Here is a 25177-nt window from a genome sequence, read left to right as displayed (position 1 = left end):
TGCGCTGTGGTGAAGCGCGAGCTTCCTCAACTATCACCTGCCATGTGATAGGCACGGTGCCTTCAGGAGCCCCTCGTAATATCTCACATCTGCCTGACACATTCATACCGGACCTTTTTGTTATAATAATGTATATCGGTGAATGAAAACAGGTGCCACGCAAGTAGGTTATTTCCGTTGCTATTATTTAATGCAAACACAAATATCTGTTATAGGCCTGTTACTTGTTACAATAAGTGTTTGTCTATGGGCTACTGGTCTAACAAACAGTTACGTTAATCATTTATACATATTGGCAAGTAATATACAAATGCAACACAAAACTATGAACTATGGCAACTATTGATCATCCAAACTATTGGTATTCTGACTAAGTCTTAAACGTTTCGTGTTGGCAACACAGACCTCACAGACAACCCAATTATTTCCCCATATTAATGTGCATTAATGTTGGAACATTAACTGTACCAAAATATATACAAAAAAATGTCTCCAACGGTACATCAATGAAGCACAATAGCAGAATAATTGGAATAATTTGGATAATTTGAATTGAGGGACATTAAACTCAACACTCCTCCAAAAAGTTATTCAGGTAACGACCTCCCATATTTTCAGGCAGTAGAGGGCAACATACCAAATAAATTCAAATAAATAATTTACAACCACACTTTCACATCATTGTTGTTACATCCTTTGTAGTATTAATACAACTCAACACTGCCATCTATTGGCACAGTGTATGTTTGCAATAACAATTTCCGTCTCCTTTGACTTGCTTCCGTAATTGGCATGGCATTTGTTCCTGATGAAATAATTTGTATATGTCTGGCTGGAGTGATTCATGTAAAAAGTATGTGAGAATACGAATATGGGGCTACAGTAGTGCAGATAAAACTGACTGTAATGAGGAGCAGCGGTATTTTGGTATCTTATGGATTGTAATCAGAGACGCACCAATACTGACATCAGATATCGGTCCGATATTGACTCAAACAGCTCGGTTATCAGTGACCATGGGCCGATCTGGTATCAGATACCATTATTTTAATAAATTACAATTCAGTACATTTAAATCTATGTATTTATTTGCTACATTTTGTTTTCATTCATAATTTGTCATTTAATCACAATAATAATAGAATGGTGATGCACCTAAGAAATACAATGTACTTAAATCATACATATGTATGCAGTCAGTGTAAGGTGATTCTTATATTTTTACCATGACTCACCATAAATGATATGGATTATAACCCACTACCCTAAATTAAATTAAGGTTTTAACAACTACCTGTACACTGTTCCACTTCCATGATAATGACAGTCCGTGTGACATGTGGAGAGAACACAGACAGGTTCAGGTAAGGGCAGATAATACAGGTAAATAAAAAAATACCAAGGAAATATATCTAGCAGAGGTATACTAATGTATAGAGGAGTTTGTATATTCACCTTACTTTGATTTAACCTGTAAACTACAAGTAGGCTGACTGTTAACTCTCACCAAGCCTGACAAATCACAGAAGCTTCAGTTTCATGTAGTATCAGCCGCTCTGGTGTCATGTGGAGACAACCGTCTATAAATAAGGAGGCGAGGTGGGGCAGCTTCATCACACCCAAATATTAAAAACACTTACAGTTGCAGAAATGACAGAAACTGAATCAAAATGTAATGAATAACTGTAATGTCTGGCTGGTGGTATTGATCGTTTCATTTACCCTCATATAGTTTCAACATAAATGAAAAATAATAACATAAGTAGGGAAAAATCATCTAAATTGTGTGTTTCTGTGTTTGGACAGTAGAAGATGTAAAAGAATGACCAGCAGGGGGCGTCAATGTGCACAGTGCAGGCTACTAAAGAACTTGACCCAGACAAGGAGGGAGTTACATGTTTTCTTAGTTGCTCTAACAAAATACTAAAATCACAATAAATCCATTTTAGAATGAAAATGATAAGTTTACCTTCAGCTGTATAACAACACCAGTGACACATTAAAGGACCCCAACAAATAACGTGGAGAAACATGATGAATGCACGCCACCAACTACCTCTCATTACCACACGGACTTGTAATGCAGTGTTCTTCATACACACTCTCACACACAAGCTGCCCCTGCATTCCGTTCGACGCTGCCTCTCATTGGTCAATTAGTACGCCCATCATAGGGTCCCAGCCTCAACTTGTGTCTGATTGGCTAGAGTGGCACCTACGGCGGCAGCACGAGCCCCATTGGTTGAAAAACTAGGTTAGTGGTTCGACAGGCATGACGGTGACGAGAAACTGGGTCACCGATCGAGAATCGTTTATGTCACAGTTCTTTGGGTCGCTATTACATATTATCAGCGACTTTCAATGGATAGACCGAGCTCATTGGACCTACTGTGAGTATACAATGAAAACAAGCCTCCGGGTTATCAATATTGCATCTCGGTGACGTTGCTGGCATTTAAACCATGATGGATGTCGTCGATGTTTTGCCAGCGCTGTGGTCATGTCAGTGGGGCTCTCGAGAGCAGGAGGAGGGACGCTAGCCGCTGGTCAGATCTTGACAGTTAGCGCTCCATAGCTAGCGACTGTATGCTAATATTAGTCCACCAACGGGACTACATGCTGTTATTGATAAAAGGAGGGTAAACCGCCCCCGGTAGGACGGGCCAGCTTTGGCGGTTGTCAGCATTTTGTCGGGGCTCGAAGGGAGCTCGTGCACAGGTAGGTGTCGGTCCGTGGGCTCGTTAAATGTCCACTTAACGTGTCCGAAGTGCGAGACACTGAGTGAACAATGCTATCCAGAGCTATCACGCTAGCTATGGAAACTGGCCTTGGTGGGTATCTGGCACTCTGTTTCTTCGACAGCATCCACCCCGCTGCGATACCGTTCACGTCCCCGTATGTCTCTTCAAATAGCACCGTGAGTTCAACCTATAAGGACCGCAGCTGCTTCCGAACAGCAGGCACATGTTCGCTTCTGAAATATCGTGACACGGTGTTGGCATTGGCAGCGGAAATGTGGCGACCGCACGGTTTCTGCAGTCTCCGCGGTGTTTTCCAAAAGATGATCATGATAGTGGGCTTTGGTTACACGGGGCACCGGGCTCAATCAGTGGGCTTTGGTTACACAGGGAACCGGGCTCAATCAGTGCCGTTTGGAGCAGGGGATCCCGAACTCTGAGGGTTCCAGGAGGACTCCAACAGGAGTAGCAGCTTTTCATTGTTATTTCATCTTCTGAGTCATACTCGTCAGCATGAATCCTCACAGATTGTTGGTTTGTTTGGAATACAGTCTTCTCTAATGGGGGTTCTTGGTCTGCTGTAGATTCATTTTTAAACAATCCAGCAAGTGTTGACAGTCTACAGTGGCTTTTATGTTGAGATATTTCACTGGTCTGTTATAGATTGTTAAATTTGTGACTTGTATTTTGCAACATGTTTTCCCATTTGTGCATAACTCGTTCTCACTACTGTGCTTCAACAGTAGTGTTGTGGTAGTTCATGTATTATTAACCCTTTCATGACAGGAGAGACGTCCAGCGGGACCATAGACTTGGACTGATAAGTGATATGTATGCTCAGAGACGGGTAGTAACCTACATAGTGCTCATCAGTATTGATTGGTGTTGCCTCAAAGGCATTTTGATAACTCAAGTTCGTTGTGAGGATTTAGCAGGCCCACAATTAACCATAAAGAAGAAATAAAATGGTCATTTCTGCAAAGACACCAAGCATCCATGGAAGTTTTAATTTGACCATGTTCATTAGATTGAAACAAATAGGTGAAAAGGCTGTTGTAGCAGAAGGTTGTATTCCTCCATGGTGTATCGAAGAGATCTGGTGATGATAGTAGGCTTCAGTTTGATGTTGGGCTTCTTGAGCCGGGGGATTTTAATTTAAATCATTGTAATGTGATGAGATGTTCCTTTTCTCATGAAGGATACATACAGATTCATACACGTTCTCCTGCACGTACTGACTGTGCTTGCTGGATGAAATGAATAATGTCTCTTCCTGTCTTCTACATTTGTTTTTGACCCTTGGCTAAGCCCCACCCCCCCTGCTACTCTGTCTAGCTCTCAGAGATATGTTACCATGGAACCCAAACTGTCACAAACTGCACTCCCTGACCAAATATTGTCTAGCTTTTGGTAAAAACATCAAATTGATTTGAGAAAGAAGCAGACCGAATGGTCTACGATGTGCATTTGATGGATATATCCAAGATGAAATGAGATTAACAAGATAAAGCTACAGATCACAGTGTGAAAGTGAACCACCTCATCACCTGTTGATGGAGACAGAAGAAAATGAAATTAAGGAACAATACTGTTCCTCTGTTACAATCTTTCAGTGTCTAGCGTAGCATAGACCTACTTACAGGGGAGTGAATCTTTCAGTATCTCTTGATTCGATTTAAAGTTGATTCTAGATAAATTGATTCCAGATTCACAATCTATTCTGGAATCGGCACATAGAGCGACAGAATCCATTCAGAATCTTAGAAGATAAGAGTCTTAGGTCTTACGTGAATCCATTTCTCCCTGCTCCCAGTGCTACCGCTAGTTCATGATGCTAATGTTAGCTCCACAGGTTTTTATGCAGAAATGTAACATTCTAGAAAAGTGTTTCTCCTTCCAACCTCTCCGGGTAACGAGTATCACTATTACACAACGTTTAGCCATGACGAGCTCCAAATCCACTAAAACAGCCCGAAAGCATTGATGAGTTTATGGAGTAGAGCTGCTGGTCAGAGCTACACTATGATTGGCCGGACTTAGCGAAAGGTCAACTAACTATTCTCAACGTTTTCTCGTATCTTCCCAAATTATGGATACCGAGGTACCTATTCCAAAATATTGTGATATTTGATGCTTGCTGTGTCTTGTCTTGTTTTAATATATACATTACATCAAAATTCTCAAATATCCCATACATTGAATAAGGAACAGTAATCATACGTTATTAATTATGCATCGTCGTTAATGATGAGTTATTCTCAGACGAATAGCGACGTTTGTTGTGTGTAGAGGGGACTCTGTCATTTCAGGGCTCTCCCAAGAACTGAAACACCAGACTGACCATCTCAACAAAGCCAGGTCCTTTATTTTATAAGTTGGCATGAGCTACAGTCTGTTTATTTATTCATGGAGGCAACAGGATGCTCTGAGAAAACAATTTCTAGCAGCTGTATCCAACTGCAATCCGTTTATCTTACTTACTGACTGAGGCCATGTCCACACTACGTCTCCATTTTAAAATGCATCTCTTTTGCTACGTTTACACTGAGCGTCCACACTACGCCGGCATTTTAGAGCACCGAAAACGGAGGAGTTTAGAAACACTCCCGAGGACGGATACATTTGAAAACTCCAGAGTTGCCTTGTCGTGTGGACGGCGTAAACGCATAAGTTTGGAAACGATGACGTAGTAAGCCGCATTCTGCTACTCATGCCTCACATCGGTACAATAATAATCTCCAAAAGACCTTTAACGGGTATAAAAAAAAAGGAAGAAGCCTCAGAGATCAAAAGAGGAGGGATCCCACTATCAGGATGAACAGAAGTGTGATAGATGTCACGTGTACAGAATGAACAACATTACAGAGTTACAACACATTCAATGCATATGATGTAAATGATAACGTGCATCCAGAAGGGTGAAAGACATTTTCAGTAACAAAGACCCAAGGATCTCTGAGCAGTCAAATGCAGCATATTGCCCTGATGTCTACTACCCAAAGCCTCTATTATTGGCCATGCGCTTTATACACTTCCTGAAACCCCATAATCAAAGAAATCTGTTGCTAAGGAAACAAATATTAGGAAAACCTTTTTGGAACTCCCATGTATTGTGTTCAGGCAGCACTTCTGTTCCTTGTTGCTGCAAGTAAGGTAAATGTGTTGAGAATGCATGTCTTTATGTAACTGCATGTGTATCTCCGGGGTTTGACTTAGTGATGATAAGGATGTGTGTGTGTCTTTAACAAGCTCACACCCTCTGCACTTTAGAACGAACTGTTGCTCTCAGCTGTGATACAATGTGAGACTGAAAACAGTACAGTGAGAAAATACAGCAAATGACTAATGGCATATATTTACTCTTTGAAGGCCTTACACGTCCGTGGTCTATCCAGACTGGCAGGCTCCAGGCTACCTGCAGTCCTAAGAGCTGGTACAGCAGTGGCTGCTGTTATCCACCAGCAGTATAATCTCATGATTATAGAACAGAGGACATTCTTAGCTAGTTTTGCTTCAACAGCTATTGGCCTAGACTGGATAATCAAGCTTAGTTGCAAGTAGTATTGGTCCAGTTCTGTGCTCATGTTCTCATACTTGCACACATAAAACTAATACGACACAACCGCACCTAGTACCACTGCATGCAGTGTCACGGACACACGTAGCCACTTTCCCAGTGAGTCTGCACTGCATCAGTTAGTCAGAAGTTCTCTAAAACAAAAACCACGAGCTGAGCGACAGTGATCATTCTCTGTGGGTTCATTACTACACAGTTCTTTCATCCGGGAGAAAGAAAAGGAAGAAACCTTAGGGAGATTAACAGAGGAGGATCCCTCAGGATGGACAGAAGTGTGATAGATGTCATGGGTACACAATGAACATCATAACAGAGTTACAACACATTATGCATATGACAGATATGATTCATATCATGAGAGTAGTAAACAGAATGATGATGGAAACATTATGACTACTAATAACAACAGCAGCAGCAGCAGTGGATATAGTAGGATGACAATAAAATAAATAATGGTATCAGTAATAGTAATGTGACTGATAATGATAGTGGCAGTGGGTGTCTCTGAGGAAGAAGCAAAGTTGGTAATGAGCATTAATGAGATATGAATTCATACAGAAAGAGAGAGAGAGAAGAGGAGAGAGGAGCTCAGTGTATCGTAGGAAGTCCCCCGGTAGTCTAGGCCTATAGCAGCTTATCTAGGGGCTGGTCCAAGGCAAACCTGAGCCCGCCCTAACTATAAACATATCCTGATCAAAGATAACTCTGAGATTCTTTATGGTGCTGCTGGATGCCAGAGCAATGCCTTCTAGAGAAACTACATCATCAGATAACTGATTTCTGAGGTGTTCTGGTCATCCAGGTTTTTATGTCCTTAAGACATGCTTTAAGTTTAGTGAGCTGATTGGTTTCATCTGGTTTGATCGATAGATATAATTGAGTATCATCTGCATAGCAATAAAGTTCATGGAGTGTTTTCTGATAATATTGCCTAAAGGAAGCATGTATAAGGTGAATAAAATTGGTCCAAGCACAGAACCTTGTGGAACTATGTGACTAACGTTGGTCTTCATCGAGGTTTCATCATTTACAAACTGAGATCGATCTGATAATTGGGACTTAAACGCGCTGTTCATTGCATTGTTCCCAAATGCCAGAGGGAGTACAAACAACATGTACTGTGAAGAAACAAGAGGACAACGAGTAACCAGCAAAAAGCCAAAAAACAACCTCCATGATGACGAAGAGGGATTGTAATTATCTGTAAACTCATATTTCATAACAATGGACTACTTTATTGTCTTTGTACAAGCCCTGTAAAGAAAGACATCAAGTATAAAATGCATTATAAAGGAACGAATGTTGAATATCCTGTAAACTATTTAGTTTGGCTGAAAAATATCAACTCAGATGTAGGTTTTAAGACCTCCTGTTTCTAAAAAAAGTAATTGTCCATCTTTGTAAAATCATCAGACATGTTAAGAGTGCTTTTATCAGTGAACTATTTGTGACAGTGTCTTTAGAGCTGTGATTGAGGGTGGGTTGGTGTAAAGTGTAGAGCAGCAAAACCCAGCTGAATGTCGAGCTGACTCACTGATGAAGTAGAAGTAGGTGGTGGATGGAAATCAAAGCTGGCTGGTTTTGAGACCACAGAGACTGGCTGACCCAGTTTCCACTCCCCAGCACCGGTTCCTTTCAGTGTTCAATCATGACACCGTGGTTTTCCCCTGCAGCCCAGAGCTTTGTCCCAGCGCGGCTCACCAAGCCGGTCCTGACCTAGAACTCAGCTGCTCTGCATGTTGCTGTCACAGTACATTAAACATTTGAACTGCCCAAGTGTGAATCGGATGCTGATAGGATTCAGTCTCACTTTCAGACTGACTTTTGTTGTACCATCTTTTCTGAAAGGCACAGTGAGTAGGATTTTCAGTTTGTGAACTAACATCAAAAGTTGGCCCCTCCTCCCCGGCTCAATGGGGCTGGCTGGTGAGACTCTACCTCAGATTCACTCTCGTTCTGGAAACGGCTTTGTCCACTTGGAGCTTTGCCTCACTATGTTTTTGTTTGGCGCTGTGTCCGCCATTTTTGTAGCATCCTCTCTGATGCGTTCTTTAACCTGGCACCTGCTCTCTGAGACAGAAGAGAAGATCCATGCAGAGGGAGGGTCTCTGCAAATACAACACCACACACACTTCTACTGGGTCAGCCTGACGAAGTGACCAATGACAAGAATCATATGAGTAACATCCTTTTACTAAATGTTGCTCAGTCCGACTATAGAATGTGAGTTTATGTAATTGCATTTTAGAATTTTTTTTTTAACGATTAGCGTAGGCGGCCTCTCTGATGTCTGACTAGCACACGCATTCTCACATTATATTATAAAATAGTTTAGGCAAGTATGACTCCTAGAGATTTAGGATATTTTTGCATGTTTGACTTGTGATTTTAAAAAGCCTTGTTCACAAATAGCACTTCCACTGTGGAGTATTTCCCTCTACTGGGTTGAAACTGGTGCTAAATGCTGTCAGAGTTTAGTAAGTAAGTAAGATTTATTTATAAAGTGCTTTTTACAGACATAAGTCACAAAGTGCTTAACAGGGCAGGATTACAAACATAAACAACACAATGTGACCATATAAGGGCCAATAGTTTACACACACACAGTAAGTACAAAATTAAAACGTGGTTTAAAAGCAGGCCTAGGCCATGAGTTTTTAGTCTAAACGGGTGTGTCTTAAGCAGATTCTGGAATGAATTCACAGAAACAGCAAAGCGTAGAGGTGCAGGCAGAGCATTCCACTGCTTTGGTGCTACTGCCTCAAAGGCTCGGTCACCACGGGTCTTAAGTCGTGTGCGTGGGACAGACAGATAATTTAACATGTTTGACCTGAGAGCACGGGAGGGTGAATAAGGGTGAAGTAGTTCAGCTACATATGTAGGAGCCTGACCGTGTAGTGCTCTGTAAGTGAGAGTGAGGATTCTAAAGTGTATCCTAAATGCTACAGGTAGCCAGTGGAGAGATCTGAGTATGGGGGTGATGTGAGACCGTCGGTTTGTCCTGGTGAGTAATCTGGCGGCAGCGTTTTGGATTACCTGCAAGCGGTTAAGAGCAGCTACACTGAGTGATGAGAAAAGAGTGTTACAGTAGTCAATGCGTGAAGAGATGAATGTGTGTATGATCATCTCTAGTTCAGGTGTTGATACTACAGATCTCAGTTTACTGTTATTTCTTAGGTGGAAGAAACATGATCTGGACAGCTGCTTAACATGGGGCTCAAACGACATGGATCGATCAAAGAAAATCCCCAGATTACACAGGTTGAAGTGGGCAGCAGTTTAGGCTCACGTTAGCGACTCTGATCTATGCTATGCTAAGTTAACAGTCCAGCAACACCAGCCAACACTACCTGTGAAAGCATTACATTTGCCAAACACATCAGTTAATCCACATCCTAATTGTCCTCTTCATTTGTTTCTGGTCTAACTAGATAGTGAAAACATAGCGGTTTAAAATACAAACACGTAGGGACGCACACCAGCCACACAGGGTTCTGACATAGCTTTAGCCTCAGTCTTTTAGCATAATAGCTTCTCCATATGTATGATTAAGAGCCGGTTTACTGGGTTTAAAACCGGAAAGTTAGCCGGAGACGGATGGAGCATCAGGAAACGATCCAAATAGCCCAGATTCACTTTTTTCAGGTCAGCAGTCGAGAACATAACGACTTCAATTGTTTTTGTGTTTCATGTTTTGCTTTTAATCAAGTTTTGTAATGTTACTTACATATGTTGTTTTCAATTTCTGATGTCTTTTGTTTACATCTTTAGATTAGTGAGACTACATTTACATTTAACTGACTTTTCTTTTCTCCTCTCTCCAGGGGGTAGACTGGTTGCATCAGCTGTTTGAGGGTCAGTTCATATCGGGGCACACTGACCACATCAAACCGGATGGAACTAGGTCCGGCTGAATCGAATCAGACTGAGACTAGACCAGGACGAAGCAGACCAGACTGATCCAGACAAAACCCGGCCCCCTCCAGGAGGCCTGTTCCAGTGTCCTATCCAGGTAAGTGAAGCAGAAGCAGCTCTGCTCCTCCCTTCACTGAGGTCAGTGTGAACCAAGGAAAGCTGTCTGCTGCTCTTTCAACAGAAAATGAAGTGAATGTTGGGGAGGCAGCTCAGCTACAAACAGACATTTGAAGCTTGGAATGTAAAAAAGGACATTGGATACAGTTCACTTTGTGTGTTTCCTACTTACAGTGTATGTGTATCAGCAGAATTTGAAGTGTATTGGATTATACTTTTGAATAGGCATATGTCTTATTATCATGAAAAGTGAATTTGATGGGCAATAATACATTCAGACCCTGAGAAAGTCTAAAACCACCACTGCAGAACACTGTAGGGCTGTGTGATAGAATGTTCTCCAAGTTCTTCACGCTAAAATCTTCCATGATGATGATGATGAATATGTATGAGATTTATTTTCCATTACAACCTCCAGAATTGTATCTTTTTGGTCGGATATCATTGAAGAGCCGGATGATTGAATTGCTTTGTCCCCATTCAGGTTAGCATCAGGGCTGACCGGTAGTTAGCATCAGGGCTGACCGGTAGTTAGCGTAGGGCTGACCGGTAGTTAGCGTACGGTTGACCGGTAGCTCTCGTAGGGCTGACCGGTAGCTCTCGTAGGGCTGACCGGTAGTTAGCGTAGGGTTGACCAGTAGTTAGCGTAGGGCTGACTGGAAACAGCAGAGTCATTATACTTAGAAATATCTCACTGGAAACAAATCTAAACTGTCAATAAGATGAATTCCTCTAACATCGTAGCTCATCAATGCTCTGGTCGGGTTCTCGGTACCCATCCCTACACATGACACACCACTGTGACTGTAATGTAAACCGTACGGTATGAGACATGGTGTCTTCCTCCACACGTGACCTCCTGGATGCCACGATGTCTGAAGCTCTAACTGTGTGTCTAGTTTCAGAAGGGCCGCTCTCCTGCTGGGACTGACCCTTCATGTTGTGTGTTCACAGTTGAGGGCTCCAGAGTGGATGGAAGGAGATGATTTTAACACAGAGGCTGTGATGAACATCTGTGGTGAGTGGGACTTGATAACAGAGACGGTCCTAAGGAAGAGGAATGTCCGGAGCTCTCCTTACTAGATGTTTCCACGGAGACCACTTTGATCTTTGCTGTATTCACATTCAGATCATTAATATCTCATCAACATCTATCATCTATGTATAGATATGGAGGAGTGTGTGTTGTTATCAGAGCCTCTCATCTCTTTGTTCACATAGCCGGTCGGCAGTGTGCATGTTGGTGCACGTGATCGTGTCCCGCTGGTTAGCTCACTGCTCTGCTCTCATACGGCGGTCACAGTCATGGTACGTTTCCATGACTGAACGTAGAACCCCGCCTCATGTTTCCCCTCCACTGTTCGCTCTGTCAGCACTTTCTCTGCTAGCACCGTCAGCTGCTAGCCTCAGGCTCGCTGTCAACATGTTGAGAGCCGTTAGGAGGCAATCAAAACGCTCCCAACCTCAGATGCTGACCTGAACTCCTCTAAGGATTTCTTGTCGGTAAGATAACATGACTCATCATTCGCATGCCTTGGTTCTTAGTTGGCAGTTTAATGTTATGGAAGCGGTCTGTACTGCACTGTGTTTGTGAGTTTCTCTTGTCTGTTGACGTAGGAGCCTGCAAACTTCATGTATTTTAAATAAAAGTAACAATATCACACAGAACTTCATTTATTTCCACTCCTAAATGGGTTACCTGTGAGACTGCAAGCTTCAGGAATTCCAGAACAGCTGAACCCACCAGTTCATTCCTAGTCCCTTCAGTAAAGTCCGGTTTTTGTCTCTGCTCTGCAGATGACCTGATGGCAGACCAAAGGATGGACATCTCGTCTACGATGACTGACTTCATGTCCCCCGGCTCCACTGACCTCATCTCCAGCTCCATCAGCACGCCTGGCATGGACTACACCCGCAAGAGGAAGGGCAGCACTACCGATTACCAGTAAGGACACCCGGAGGAGAGAGAGAGGAAATAAAGAAAGGACAGAAGAAGGGCTGAAGAAGATTATACAAGGCAACAAATGGAACTAAAGGCAGGGTGGAGAGAAAGAAAGGAGGGAATAAGATGTGGGAAGTAGTGCAGGAAAGAAAGCAAGCAAAATCTGTACTCTGGTAGAGTAGTCCGTTGTTTTTTTACACATTGTAAATATTCACATTTCTCATTTTCATTAATACATTTGTGTTTCTTTACAGAATTGATGGCTTCTCATTTGAGTAAGTTCAAACCTGACTCAATGTTGATAGATGTTGCACAAGGTTTAATTCATCTGACATACTGCTCCCTATATACAGGGATGGGTCAAATGCAGAAGTCAAATTTCGTGTATGTGTATATGACAATAAAAAGGATTTCTATATCAATGACCCTCAATAGATTTTACAGCATGAGATATTGAGTAGACTGAAAACCCGAGGCAGTGAGCCCAGTGAGCCCCTTGCTCTTAGACAGTGCTGTGGGTTTATGAATGTTCCGGTGTACACTAACCTCTCCTGTCTTTGCTCGTTAGTGACATGGACCCAGACAAAGATAAACTGGGAAGGTAAGATAAAGCAGGTGCTTTAATCCTCAGTAGTGTTGTATTTCTATCCCATCCCATAATCATAAGAACCATATTTCCTCTCTGACCTCCAGTGATGTCTATCAAAGTGGATAGTTGTCTTTTGATTTGTCAGAGATCCATCTCTTGAGATGTCTAACAGCACACCGACACCATGAAGAGGTTCGGTTAGTGGAGCTCACAGGAGTAGAACATGACTTTTATACTAAATCTATTTCTCTTATACACACCTGAATATAATATTCATAAGTATGTGTTTATTAGTGTATAATCAGCTGTTTTAGTTGCCTTTAAATGAGCCCTTTATATCTCTAAAGGGGGCGGGTCCTCTTTACAAAAGGGGAAGAGGACCACGTTGCACGTGGTGGACTCCAGGATTCTATGATCCAATATCATCCCTGCAAAGATAAAACATTGATGCGTAGCTGCAGATGCTCCTGGCGTTACTCTGGAAAAGGCCCTTCATTTGATTGGTTGTGTACTCTCCCTCACACTGAGGGTGTCCATGCTGTCCAGGGGAACATCCTCTGTAGCACCCAACGGTGTAACGTTCTGGAACACGGTCCTTGTTCCGCTCTGCTGCAGCAAGACATATTCTGTCATCTCTCGCCGTGTCAAACCCTTCCTTTTGTCTCTGTCGTGCTGACAGCTGTACTTTTATTACTAATATTTTCTGACACGTCTAACCATCTCATTGTCTGCTGATTTCTAACGTCATATCTCAGGAGGTCTGAATTCATACGCTAGTTATGAGTATTCCACACAAATGTGTAAAATGATGAAGTGATGACATTTTGGACAGATGTGGATGTAAGCTGACGGTAATTCTAGTTGATGATTCTTGTCTTCAACAGAGTGACCGTGTAGCCTTCCATAGCAACACACTTTCAGGAACACACACTCACAGTTAAGATTTCTAAGACAAATCCATGCGTGAGGATTAAACGTGACTTTACTCGCAGGAGTAAACCTGTTCTGAGGCACGGTGACATTCAGGTATACAGCACACTGTCTGCATGACTAGATATGACTGAAGGTGTTTAGAAAATAGCTTTTTAACTTGTTTAAAAGGGGAACTGGAAAACTGAAACCTTTAATCTCAACTCTAAATGTGTCAATGCGGTAAACTCTTCCTAAATCTGCTGAGATGCGGAAAGTCAGTCAGTCTGTGTAGGGCAGAGCTTTTGGGGGGGGGGCGTAAATAATTGTTCCACTTTTACATAACTCTGTGTGTGTGAGAAAGAGCTCGATGCTGGTTACAGAACCTCCTCTTCTCTAATATTGCTCTGTTTGTCGTTCCAGTGACCAGCAGGGCCGGATTAAGAATGCCAGGTATAGAAGCTCCTTCAGTTCTCTCTCACTGCCTCCTCATACCTTCTCATCTCCCTCGCATGCATTAAATGTCCCTCTGTCTCATTGAACAGAGGGAGCTTTGTGTGCGTTGATAGTAAGAAACTTTATACATTGACGTGTATAGATCAGAGCATTATGTGGAACTCGGGGACTGTAAGAGCATACCTGGTGGCTGATGACTAGCTCTCTTTCTGTTGCGTGGTAAAGAACGCTGGATTTAGTAGCAGCTAGTGGAGACAGAACAGAGACGTGTTGTCACGGTGCTGAAGGACAGACAACACCGAGGCACTTCATCTGGAGAGGGCAGCCGCTACTTAGTGTTGAGATTTATAGCATGTTACGATAACTTCCACACTTTTCTGGATTCTGTCTTTTTATACAACAGGTGAGAGGGATTTTTGGATTTGTTGGGATGACTGCCAGCCAGATGGGAGAAGAAGAGAGTCCTCCGTGTGATCACTGCTGATGTCTGGTGCTTGTCCCTCCACAGAGAGGCTCACAGCCAGATCGAGAAGCGCCGCAGGGACAAGATGAACAGCTTCATCGACGAGCTGGCATCGCTGGTGCCCACCTGTAACGCCATGTCCCGCAAACTAGACAAGCTGACGGTGCTGCGCATGGCTGTCCAGCACATGAAGACACTCAGAGGTCAGGATGAACGACGTGTGAGGGTTTGGGTTAGCTGTGGCTGGTACTGTAAACGACTAACGACGAGTATGAATTTCACCCTATCAGGGACTGAGCTGTTCCTCATGTTCCAGTAAAACATGTCTGTTTAGCAGAATTCTGGAAGATGTGAAATAGCAGACAGGCTGTTGGATGTGCAGCTGCAGTGTGAATACCTTTACTGTTGTGTGCAGGTGCAGCCAACCCGTACACAGAGGCCAACTACAAGCCCGCCTTCCTCTCTGATGACGAGCTGAAGCACTTGATATTAAGGGTGAGTGCAGTTCACATGACCAGACAGCCAACACTTCCACCGTGTCGTTAAGTAATGAACAGTGTAGCACCACGCTGCTGTTACATCCTCTTCTTACTCGTGATGTTCAGCCTCGTCTCTCAACATCAAGCTGCATGTTCTAGAGCTGTATCACACTGTGTTTCTGAAGAGCTCATAGAGCTTTGTGTTTGACGATGCAGGCTGCTGATGGTTTCCTGTTTGTGGTCGGGTGCGACCGTGGAAAGATCCTCTTTGTTTCTGAATCCGTCTACAAGATTCTCAACTACAGCCAGGTATGCTGGCCGTGGTTGTGTTGGGAGGAAAGAGCGTTTAGAGCGTTTCCCTCTAACGCTAGTAGAAGATTTTAGTTAGTAGTTCTGTGCTCTGTTCCCGTCTGACTTCAGTCCCTCTGTTCTCTCTCGGTGTCGCTCACGTCTTCAGAACGACCTGATAGGTCAGAGCCTGTTCGACTACCTTCACCCCAAGGACATTGCCAAGGTCAAAGAGCAGCTGTCCTCCTCCGACACGGCCCCACGAGAGAGGCTCATCGATGCTAAAAGTAAGGCCAAGCATGCAGAATCAGGACTGTGGTCCAGCCTGAGCCTCCATCTTAATCTGAAGTGTTCTCACATTACCAAACCAAACTGTGTCTGCCAGCAACCTCCAGGCTGCCTGTGTTGTGTGATATGAAGCAGCCGTAGCACGACGAGGGAGCGTTTACATGGGGATCATACACAGCCGAGAGGAGATGGAAATATGACTAAAAGCAAGTAGAAAGCTATGACAAGGACACGGGGACGCAGCTAGTAATAGTTGAATTCATTTTCTGCAGGATGGAAGGAATGAGCATCATTCAAGGAAGTGAAGATAGAAATCTCATGTTGTATTGGTTCATGTTATTTTTGTGTATTTGAGAATAAAACACTTTAGCCTCTAACATTGCACCGGATGTGAGAAACGACTCAATCCAGTGATGGTCTCTGAAGCTGTCCCTCGTTGTGTGTGTGTGTGTGTGTGTGTGTGTGTGTGTGTGTGTGTGTGTGTGTGTGTGTGTGTGTGTGTGTGTGTGTGTGTGTGTGTGTGTGTGTGTGTTTGCAGCGGGTCTTCCAGTGAAGACGGACATCACCCCCGGACCGTCCCGTCTCTGCTCTGGAGCCCGGCGCTCCTTTTTCTGCAGGATGAAGTGCAACAGGCCCTCTGTCAAAGTAGAGGACAAGGACTTTCCCTCCACCTGTTCCAAGAAAAAAGGTACTTTCTCTTCAAACATGGATTCAATTCTGTCACCCACATTCCTCCTCTTACCCTAAAGTGTCAGGCTGCCCAGCAGCTTCTTCTCCACCTCCAGCTGTTACCTCAGCTACTTTCAGTCTCTCAGCTACCTCGTTACCAAAGCCCTGCTCTGCTGCTCTTCCATCCCGATTAGAGCCAGGAACCACACATCAGTGATCGGAGAACCTCTCCGTTACACAACCAAGGAAGTAGGCCTCTTTAAGTACATAGCAAACTGGGTTTTATCACGCAAGGCCTAGTATCCCAGAGAGATGTCGAGTAGCACGCAGTGATCGCTGTCGCTGCTATAATGGGAGTAGAACTCACAAATATTAAGAATAGTGATAGCTGGCACATTGTGGGAAGTGAGGGAGCTTTAACACCAGTAGTTTGGTTCATTCTGGGACAAACGGGTTCACTGAGTCCATCTTCCATCTGCACTGAGCCATCAGACTCCATGCTGCACTTCACTGAACCTGATCACACAGAGCCATGAAACACCTGGTTATGAGCGTTACTGTCATAAATGGCCCTGTGGCTATGAGTACCGACCAACATGTTTGTGCACGGGCATCCTCTCACCACAAAGACCGGCAGTTCGATCCCCGGCTCCTGCTCTCCACGTGTCCACTGAACCCCGAGCTGTTCCTGATGCTGAAAAATATGACCGAACTCCTCAGAGGCTCATGTTGATACAATATTCAGGTACTTGTGTTTTAATTTTTAGAAGATAAATAAAGACATAAACCTGCACAGGCTGCGTTCAGGCTCGGTGTAATGTGTACTACATGCAGGTCACCACTCAGAGCCCTAACTGCCGACATCTGGAGAAACTCAAAAGGAGGTAAAAACAGGAGGGTATACATCAAAAAAGGGTCAAAGCATCGGTGGTAGAAAGGTTTAAGAACGGGAGCGAGAGCGGCTGATAAGTTAGTGTCCTTAGCTTCCTGTTACGCTGGACTTCATGGAGGATGTTCTCGTTGTCTTCCTCCTTCTTCTTCTCGTTACGCCTGTGAGCTTTTACATAGAAGCCGTCATGATTCTCTTGTTTAGTGGAGTCATGTTGGACACTGAGTTCTGCAGGAATGATCTTGCACAGTATTTTAGTGGTGTCTCTTGACATAACGTGTGTGTGGAATGAGATGCTACGGAATCTTAACATATGGAAAATGTGAAACACAGATGAGCTTTGTGTCAAAGATTTGCCATATGACTTGTTTTGTAGTTTCACCAGAAGGTGGGAGTGGCCACTACTTAGTTTTTTACCTTATGATTACTTTTTTAAGAAGGTTTTTATTTCTTTGGTTATTAATAATTCTAAATGGAAGTCTCAGTATATTAAAGCTCTTCAAGACATCATTTAATCTCTTATGGGTTTCTACATCTGGTTTGGTAACAGCTTCACATGGTCAGCCAATCAGAGACGCTCACGCCTTTACTCTCAGTTCACTGAGCTGAAAAGCATTTCCTGTTCTCCCCTCATCACAGCGGACCGTAAGAGCTTCTGCACCATCCACAGCACAGGCTACCTGAAGAGCTGGCCCCCCACCAAGATGGGCCTGGACGATGACAACGAGCCCGACAACGAGGGCTGCAACCTGAGCTGCCTGGTAGCCATCGGCCGCCTGCACCCCCACATCGTCCCCCAGCCCAGTCTGGCGGACATCCGGGTGAAGCCCACGGAGTACGTCTCCCGACACGCCATCGACGGCAAATTTGTCTTCGTTGACCAGAGGTGAGACGCCAGAGAGTGAGGGAGCTTTAAACGGAGACTCGTGGTTTATTCGTGTGATAGGACGTTCAACATGTGGCCCGTCCTCAGCACATTTTACAGCTTCACTTTATCTCTGTTGTCATCTGAGTCTGTAGATCACTTCATACTGAAAAGTGTTTCTAACCTTTAGAGAGCAGAAAGAGGCTGAATGAGCAGGACAGACCAAAGTCTCTCTAGCTAGATTATATTACTTTACATATTGTTTGATATCACAATGTGTTTGAGATACATATATGTTGCCACAGTAATCCATGTAGTGGCATCCCTACACATGTGTGATGCTTTTAAAGGCCAGTACTAGAGGAAGGCTGTACTGTCTCTGAGACGACGACACACAGTCGTATATTTAAAACCAGCCTACTTATTATTGTTACTTCACTGTAAGGCTTTTACAACATGCCAATGATGGTTCATGTAAATGAAGACAATGCGGTCATTGGTTCATTCATCTGATGAATGAATGGGGGGGCTGGTACAGACAGACGGGCTGGCCCCTCTCATCATGCTCACATTGTATAGAGGCGGAGCCTGGGAGTGGTTAAACATAACGAGTGTTAAGAGGATGTTGGTTCAGCCAACATGGTCAGGGTTTGTTATAGGTGGTCACCTTTAGATGTCCTATGCAGAAGAAGAGAGTTGAGGTGAGAGGGTGCTGGATTCTATCTGGATCCGTCTGATGCTGGAAGTCAGAGAATGTAGCTGTCACAGTTCACTCAAGCTTTCTCCATCTACCTGTCTCACCTTCAGGGCCACAGCCATCCTAGCCTACCTGCCCCAGGAGCTGCTGGGAACCTCCTTCTACGAGTATTTCCACCAGGACGACATCGGCCACCTGGCAGAGTGCCACAGACAAGGTAGCTGCCTCATGGCTGTTGATGGTGCAGTGGCTGAGTGAAGAGCAGGAGTGGAGTCTTCAGTGTGTGTGTGTGTGTGTGTGTGTGTGTGTGTGTGTGTGTTTCCACAGTGCTGCAGATGAGAGAGAAGATCAACACCAACTGTTACAAATTCAAGATCAAAGACGGCTCTTTCATCACGCTGAGGAGCCGCTGGTTCAGCTTCATGAACCCTTGGACCAAGGAGGTGGAGTACATCGTGTCCACCAACACCGTCGTGTCGTAAGTAGACCAGAGCACCGTCCCCCGTAGTAGACGCCGTCCCCCCGTAGTAGATGATGGAGCACACGTAGGTGAAACATGGCGTGTGTTTGTCTCTGCAGGTGTCCTGTGATGGAGGGATCAGACTACCCTCAGTCTGCTGCCTCACCACAGAGCATGGACAGTGTTCTCACCTCAGAGGGTAAAAGACTAACGCATGCTCATTTGTCCACCGTCCCTCCGCCCGCTGTCAATCACTCATCCTTCTCAATGAACTGTTGATTGGTAGGTGGAGGAAGGCGGGCGCTGCAGACGGTCCCTGGCATCCCCGGGGGCACGAGAGCGGGAGCCGGTAAAATTGGACGCATGATTGCAGAGGAAGTGATGGAGATCCAGAGGTGAGTGCAGAGGAGAGCGCTGCATGTCGGTGGCGTTTCTGAAGCAGATGAAGTGACTCGGCACACAGCACAGGCTCATGTACACACTTGGCAAATGCAAACATTTCACATTTCATATCATTTGAAAAACAGCAGACGATAAAATGAATAAGTAGCAGAAGTGCTGACTCTGCCGATCTGTTCTCAGTCCTCCTGACTGACGCTGACTCAGACAGCTAGTCTCCACTGAAGGATGTAATGTCTACTTACTGTCATGGCAACACTGGTAAAATGTCACATGTCTTAAAACCTGTTACCCAAATGACATACTATGACTCCACTGAGGTTGATGATTAGGAAATCAAATCTATAACATAGCCTAATAAAAACCATCTGTGTCTCTGTGTCTGTCAGGATCCGAGGCTCCTCCCCCTCCAGCTGTGGCTCCAGCCCTCTGAACATCACCAGCACACCCCCAGCTGACACCTGCTCCCCAGGGGGCAAGAAGGTAACACATGTACACCTTCAGAAGCATTTGATCATATCTGACTTCCCTTTCAGCTGATTGGTTCAGCTCCATGTTCCATGATTAATGTGGTGTGACGTCCTCCATTAAACATCTGCAGCTTGTTGTTTCAGCACGGATGTCATCCGATGTTTGACCTGATGAGCAGAGATTTAGCCAGCCGTTGATCTGAAGGACGAGTTAGACAGTGTGAAATGAGCTTATTGGCTTTCTTTCTGAGAGTTATATGAGAAGATCCAGTCCCCTCTCAGGTGTGAACCATGGACATGACGCAACAGCCAGCGGCTGGTTAGCTTAGCAGCTGCAGTTTCCCTCTGTAACGGGTAGCCTAGCTCTGTCTAGGAAGATGTGATGCATGTACATTTACACTGACACATCCTACACTGTCTGTTCTGAGAGGAAACTGATTTTTTGTGTGTGTGTGTGTGTGTGTGTGTGTGTGTGTCTCTCTCTCTCACATCTACAGATTCAGAATGGAGGGACACCCGAGCTGCCAAGCACAGGGATCCTTCCTGGACCTGATTCTGTAGGCTACCCCTACTCCAACCAGTCCATCATGAGTGAGTTGGACATTAACACACACTAAATACTCTCTTACCGAGTTTATTTTGGTGCTTTCTCAACCACTCGTCCTCCCTCCAGGTGACAACTCCCACCTGAGTATAGACATCATGGACGATCCCGGTTCCAGCAGTCCCAGCAACGACGAGGCGGCCATGGCCGTCATCATGTCCCTGCTGGAGGCGGACGCCGGCCTGGGCGGCCCCGTGGACTTCAGCGACCTGCCCTGGCCTTTGTGAGGACGCAGAGGGAGACGGACCTATTAGCACCAGATGGACAGAGTTCAGCCCTCTGTAACAACTACACTGCAACAAACATCCATCTTAGCTCATTCTATTGTCATAGAAAAGGCTGTAGATACTGAACGTTTTCCCAAAAGTACTACATACAAGAGGAGATCCTGTCAGGCTCTCACTGCTGGATTTCACTCCTACTTTCTCATTCGTCATTCCCTGTAGGTGCACAAGTGACCCTGACTTTCTTTGGGATTTTATGTAAATGAAGTGTTAAGATGGTCCTTTTTTGCAGTGTCGCCTGCAGACTGGGTGTCCCTAACATTGCCACGGTGAGAGAGCGTCTCTCTAACAGGTCCCAGGATGCAGCGTGTCTGCTAGTGGACTGAACTCTGTCTCCTGAGACGTTCACAAACAGCTAAACATCTCCAGCTGTACACTCACGTGTCCCTGTAGGTTGATGCTGTACAGACACTGCTGAGGTGCACCCCACCCCCCCAAAACAAAAGCCAGCTGATCTTCGGCATGGGAAATGGACACAGCAGTTATCTTCTGAAGATTTGCTCAGAAGATTCTTAGAGGTCCTTTTATTCCAGAGCCACAAAATTTCACAAGCAGGTGTATTTCAGTCCATTTAAAGGAAAAAGACTCCGAGCTGCTGTTTCCTTAACTCACACCACAGTTATCAGCGACTCCGTCACATGGTCCCACTTTTTACAACACATTTGAAAAGTTTCAGACACAAACTACTTGCAGGACATCTGCCAGAAGGAAGTTGAGAGGATACATTTAACGATAATGCTCCTGCTGTGGCAGCCAGTGATTCGTATGACTGGCTCAGTGGAGGTCTGCATAATGATGAACCAGTGGGGTGATGGGACGAGATCCAAACTGTGACCCGAACACCCAAACAGAGAGACGCTGGCAAAGTTAAAGCTCGATGTGTCTGGACCCTTAGAGCTTCTCAATCCGAGTCCTCATCACTGGAAATAATCATAACTCATGGGGCAGATTCTGACAATGCAATCACTCTCTCAGACAAATGTATTCATTGTGAACCAGTTTGCATCACCTGCCCTTCAGTCCCCACTGCGTCCACTACACCGAGCTCCACCCACCCGTCCCAGACTCTGTGGTCCAGACTACATACGGTGTGTAAGCAGCTGCTCAGCCTGAAAAACAGCATTGGTATGAACCCCTTTGATCTTTGAGTGTGCTGGAGATGCTCACTGTTCAGTGCACAAAGGAAGGAAAAAAAACACTTCAGAAATCAAAAACATCAGAAGCTGCAGTTCAGTTGACATTGAATGTCTTTAATTAATTCCATCATTTATTTTGATAGTAAAAACAAATTCCGTATACCATATAAAGGTGTACGTGGTTATGGAACTGAGATGCAGCTTTGGCGTCCGCCCTTTCCTGTCCAGCTCTACCCCGTCTCTCACCTAGTGCATGCTGGGAGAGGCCGCACCCCCACTGACCCTCAAAAAGACAATACACAACAATGGAGGACAGGTGGATGGACTGCACAGTTCACATTCTGGCTGCATCATCCCCACCACCACCATCAGCATGTATGTGTGTGACACGTGCATGAGATCACAGCTGTCTGCTCAGATCCAACACAATACAGTTCCAGTGAAGAACACCACTGCTTTGTCTAGTGTGTGTTTACTGGTCCACCATGATGGACCAGTAAACAGCTGTATGTCTCTTTAAACAGCAACTCGAGGTGTGCCAACCAACCAACTACACACTCACTCTGCAGTCTACAGGCTAACACATGTTAGCAGGCTGACTAGCATCAGCCCGCTAACAGAAACACCTGGTGGCCTGGGTCACATTCTCCCTCTACACCAGTACCCTTATGGAGCACTTAATGATGCAGTTCGACTCGCAATGCTCTGTACCAGCAACAGGAGGGCTGACTGTGGATTTTCTTGAACGTTGAACCTGAGCTTCAGATGAAAACAGAGGAAGTGACCCCTTGTAACTTCTTCAAGAACCAAGACCCCTGCGTTAGATTCAGTGATGGATCTGTTTAGCACTTGATGACACTCAGTGGCGCTGTGGCTACATGTGACCGGGCTGTTAGCAGAGGGCTAGAATGTGGACAGGGCGAGTACAGAAGACGGATGAAAGTCATAGGGGACAGAGCTCGTGGTGTCCTGGGGCGGTCTGAATGCAGTGTGGGTCTTACATCCTCTTCCCCTCGCAGCTCACTTTCATCGGAGGTGGATGTGTCTGTAACAACTACTAATATATATTCTTGATCTTGAAACATGACTGTTGGATTTTTGAAAACAAATAAGTCCTGAAATATGCTGGACATTCATTTTAGATTCACGAGTTCTGTCCATCCCTCTCATGTATTGTTAGATTCACAGAGCTAAGCATCAGGTGTTCTGAAAGCCAAAGAACCCAGAGCGTTGTTCCAGCGCTCACTGCTGCTGACCACGTCACCATATGGATGGATGATGAAGGGGATCTATGTTTCACAAAAACTGGGCAGACACTTTCTTACTTACGTTTTTAATCTCTGGCTGAACATGAGGAGATTCTCTCCCATCGGGGATGCAAAATGGTGCAAGAGCTGCAGCAGTCCCTGTGAACACGGGCGGGTTGTAACAAGACTGTTGACCATGAAATACCTGCTGAGCCCAGGCTCCGCCCCCTCCTGTCCTCTTCCAATCAGGCAGCAGCTGTATCTGTTCTAGTGGTTTTGTTTCATTGTTTTACGCTACACACTACAATAAAGTGTTCCTCTTGTCGATATACCCCTCCCCACCTGACTATCAATAATGTATCAAATCTTTAAATATTATCATGTTAAGAGTATACTTTATGCAAATATATATATATGAGTATGATGAGTGTATTGTATGTATCAGCAGTGAAATATTTTTAAAATAAAATTTGTTTCTGTCATTATGGACAAAATATGGTGCTAATATCTTTTTGTCAGTCCTGTAAAAACGTGATCCACGTAGTCTGTGCTCTCAGCCAATCAGTGCAGCCCGGTGGTATTTATATATGATGTTGCCATGAGAGAGAGTCAGAGAGAGCGCGCTGCTTTCTAAAGCCTCTTTGTTGAACACAGCTGTGTGAAGGTCAGTGAAGAACTCTCGCCACATGTTCTCCTCTGAGATTTAATGGGTTTGATTTTTGTGCCAAAAGGTTATATAAAGATTAAATACACATTTAATCTGAGTCAGCTATTATACATGTCTCTGGTGCTAGTTTAAAGGTTTAAACTCCAAAACAATATTGTTCAGTTAGAACTATTAGATTCATATGTAGCAACTTATTAATTGAAATTTAATTAAACCTCAGAATGTATTAATCGTCACATAATGTAAGAAAAACCACAAGCACATAACCTAATAAGATTCAAACATAATGAAATAAGTTAATACAATGAGAAAATATAAGCTAAGCAAAAGGAACCCTTCTTGTCAGATAATTGTTCCATTTATTGTATGTAATTATTCCAGAATAATCTAAAGTAGGCAAACACTCCTTGTGTGCTTTCAGAACACAAGGAGACTATTCCACGATGCACTGAACTCATCATTCTACTTTGTTTCTTAAGTTTTCTTTTTCTCATGTCATTTCTTATTCTATTATGCACAACTGTATTAGGTTGTGGGCTCATGATGTTTTTACCTTATGAGTTGCTCCATGCTTATTCAAATGTTGATGTGTCATCATACACGGTGTCCTGGTTGTTGTGAGAACGTTCCTCTCCAGCAGTCTGCTCTGGACCCAGTGCAGGTTCTCCATCCTTCTATCAAATATGAAGACAAATCTAGATGGACTCTAGAGACGGACTGAAATAAGGAGGCAGGTGTTGTGAACAGCATTTATTAGAAAACATGGTGTCCAACATGTCCTCTGACTCTGTGGTGAGGAACCTGTGCAGAGTCTGGGAGACGGTCAGCGGAGAGGAGCCGCAGAGCGAGGACATGGACTCAGAGGACAAAGGGAAACTAAAAGCCTCACACACACCTTCAGATCCAGCTAACTCACTCGCCTCCAAGTGATGCCGGACTACAGAGAGGCACTGAAATCAGTGTACACACACGCACGCACGCGCACACACACACACACACACACACACACACACACACACACACACACAC

General features: G+C 44.4%; 1 protein-coding gene across 2 annotated transcripts; it reads left to right on the top strand.

Annotated features, from left to right (window-relative positions):
* The first annotated feature begins 2270 nt into the window (after positions 1-2270).
* Positions 2271-22155, top strand: bmal1a (basic helix-loop-helix ARNT like 1a). Of its 2 annotated transcripts, XM_031868102.1 has the most exons (20): positions 2271-2390; positions 10140-10327; positions 11302-11365; positions 12145-12292; positions 12544-12564; positions 12858-12890; positions 14211-14240; positions 14752-14909; positions 15122-15201; positions 15402-15494; positions 15643-15760; positions 16300-16449; positions 17959-18205; positions 18992-19098; positions 19209-19359; positions 19461-19540; positions 19628-19736; positions 20130-20223; positions 20708-20801; positions 20884-22155. In XM_031868102.1, exons 3-20 carry the CDS (start codon positions 11320-11322, stop codon positions 21039-21041), a joined length of 1917 nt encoding a protein of 638 aa, XP_031723962.1. In that variant the 5' UTR covers positions 2271-2390; positions 10140-10327; positions 11302-11319; the 3' UTR covers positions 21042-22155. The 2 variants fall into 2 exon arrangements, with proteins under 2 accessions (XP_031723962.1, XP_031723963.1); XM_031868103.1 differs by lacking the exon at positions 11302-11365 and having other exon boundaries at positions 12145-14240.
* Positions 22156-25177: the final 3022 nt, after the last annotated feature.

Source organism: Anarrhichthys ocellatus, unplaced genomic scaffold, assembly GCF_004355925.1.
Source record: "Anarrhichthys ocellatus isolate YVR2014 unplaced genomic scaffold, GSC_Weel_1.0 scaffold41, whole genome shotgun sequence".
Taxonomy (NCBI): domain Eukaryota; kingdom Metazoa; phylum Chordata; class Actinopteri; order Perciformes; family Anarhichadidae; genus Anarrhichthys; species Anarrhichthys ocellatus.
Note: the sequence above shows the minus strand (reverse complement) of the source record. Positions and strands in the feature narration are given on the sequence as shown.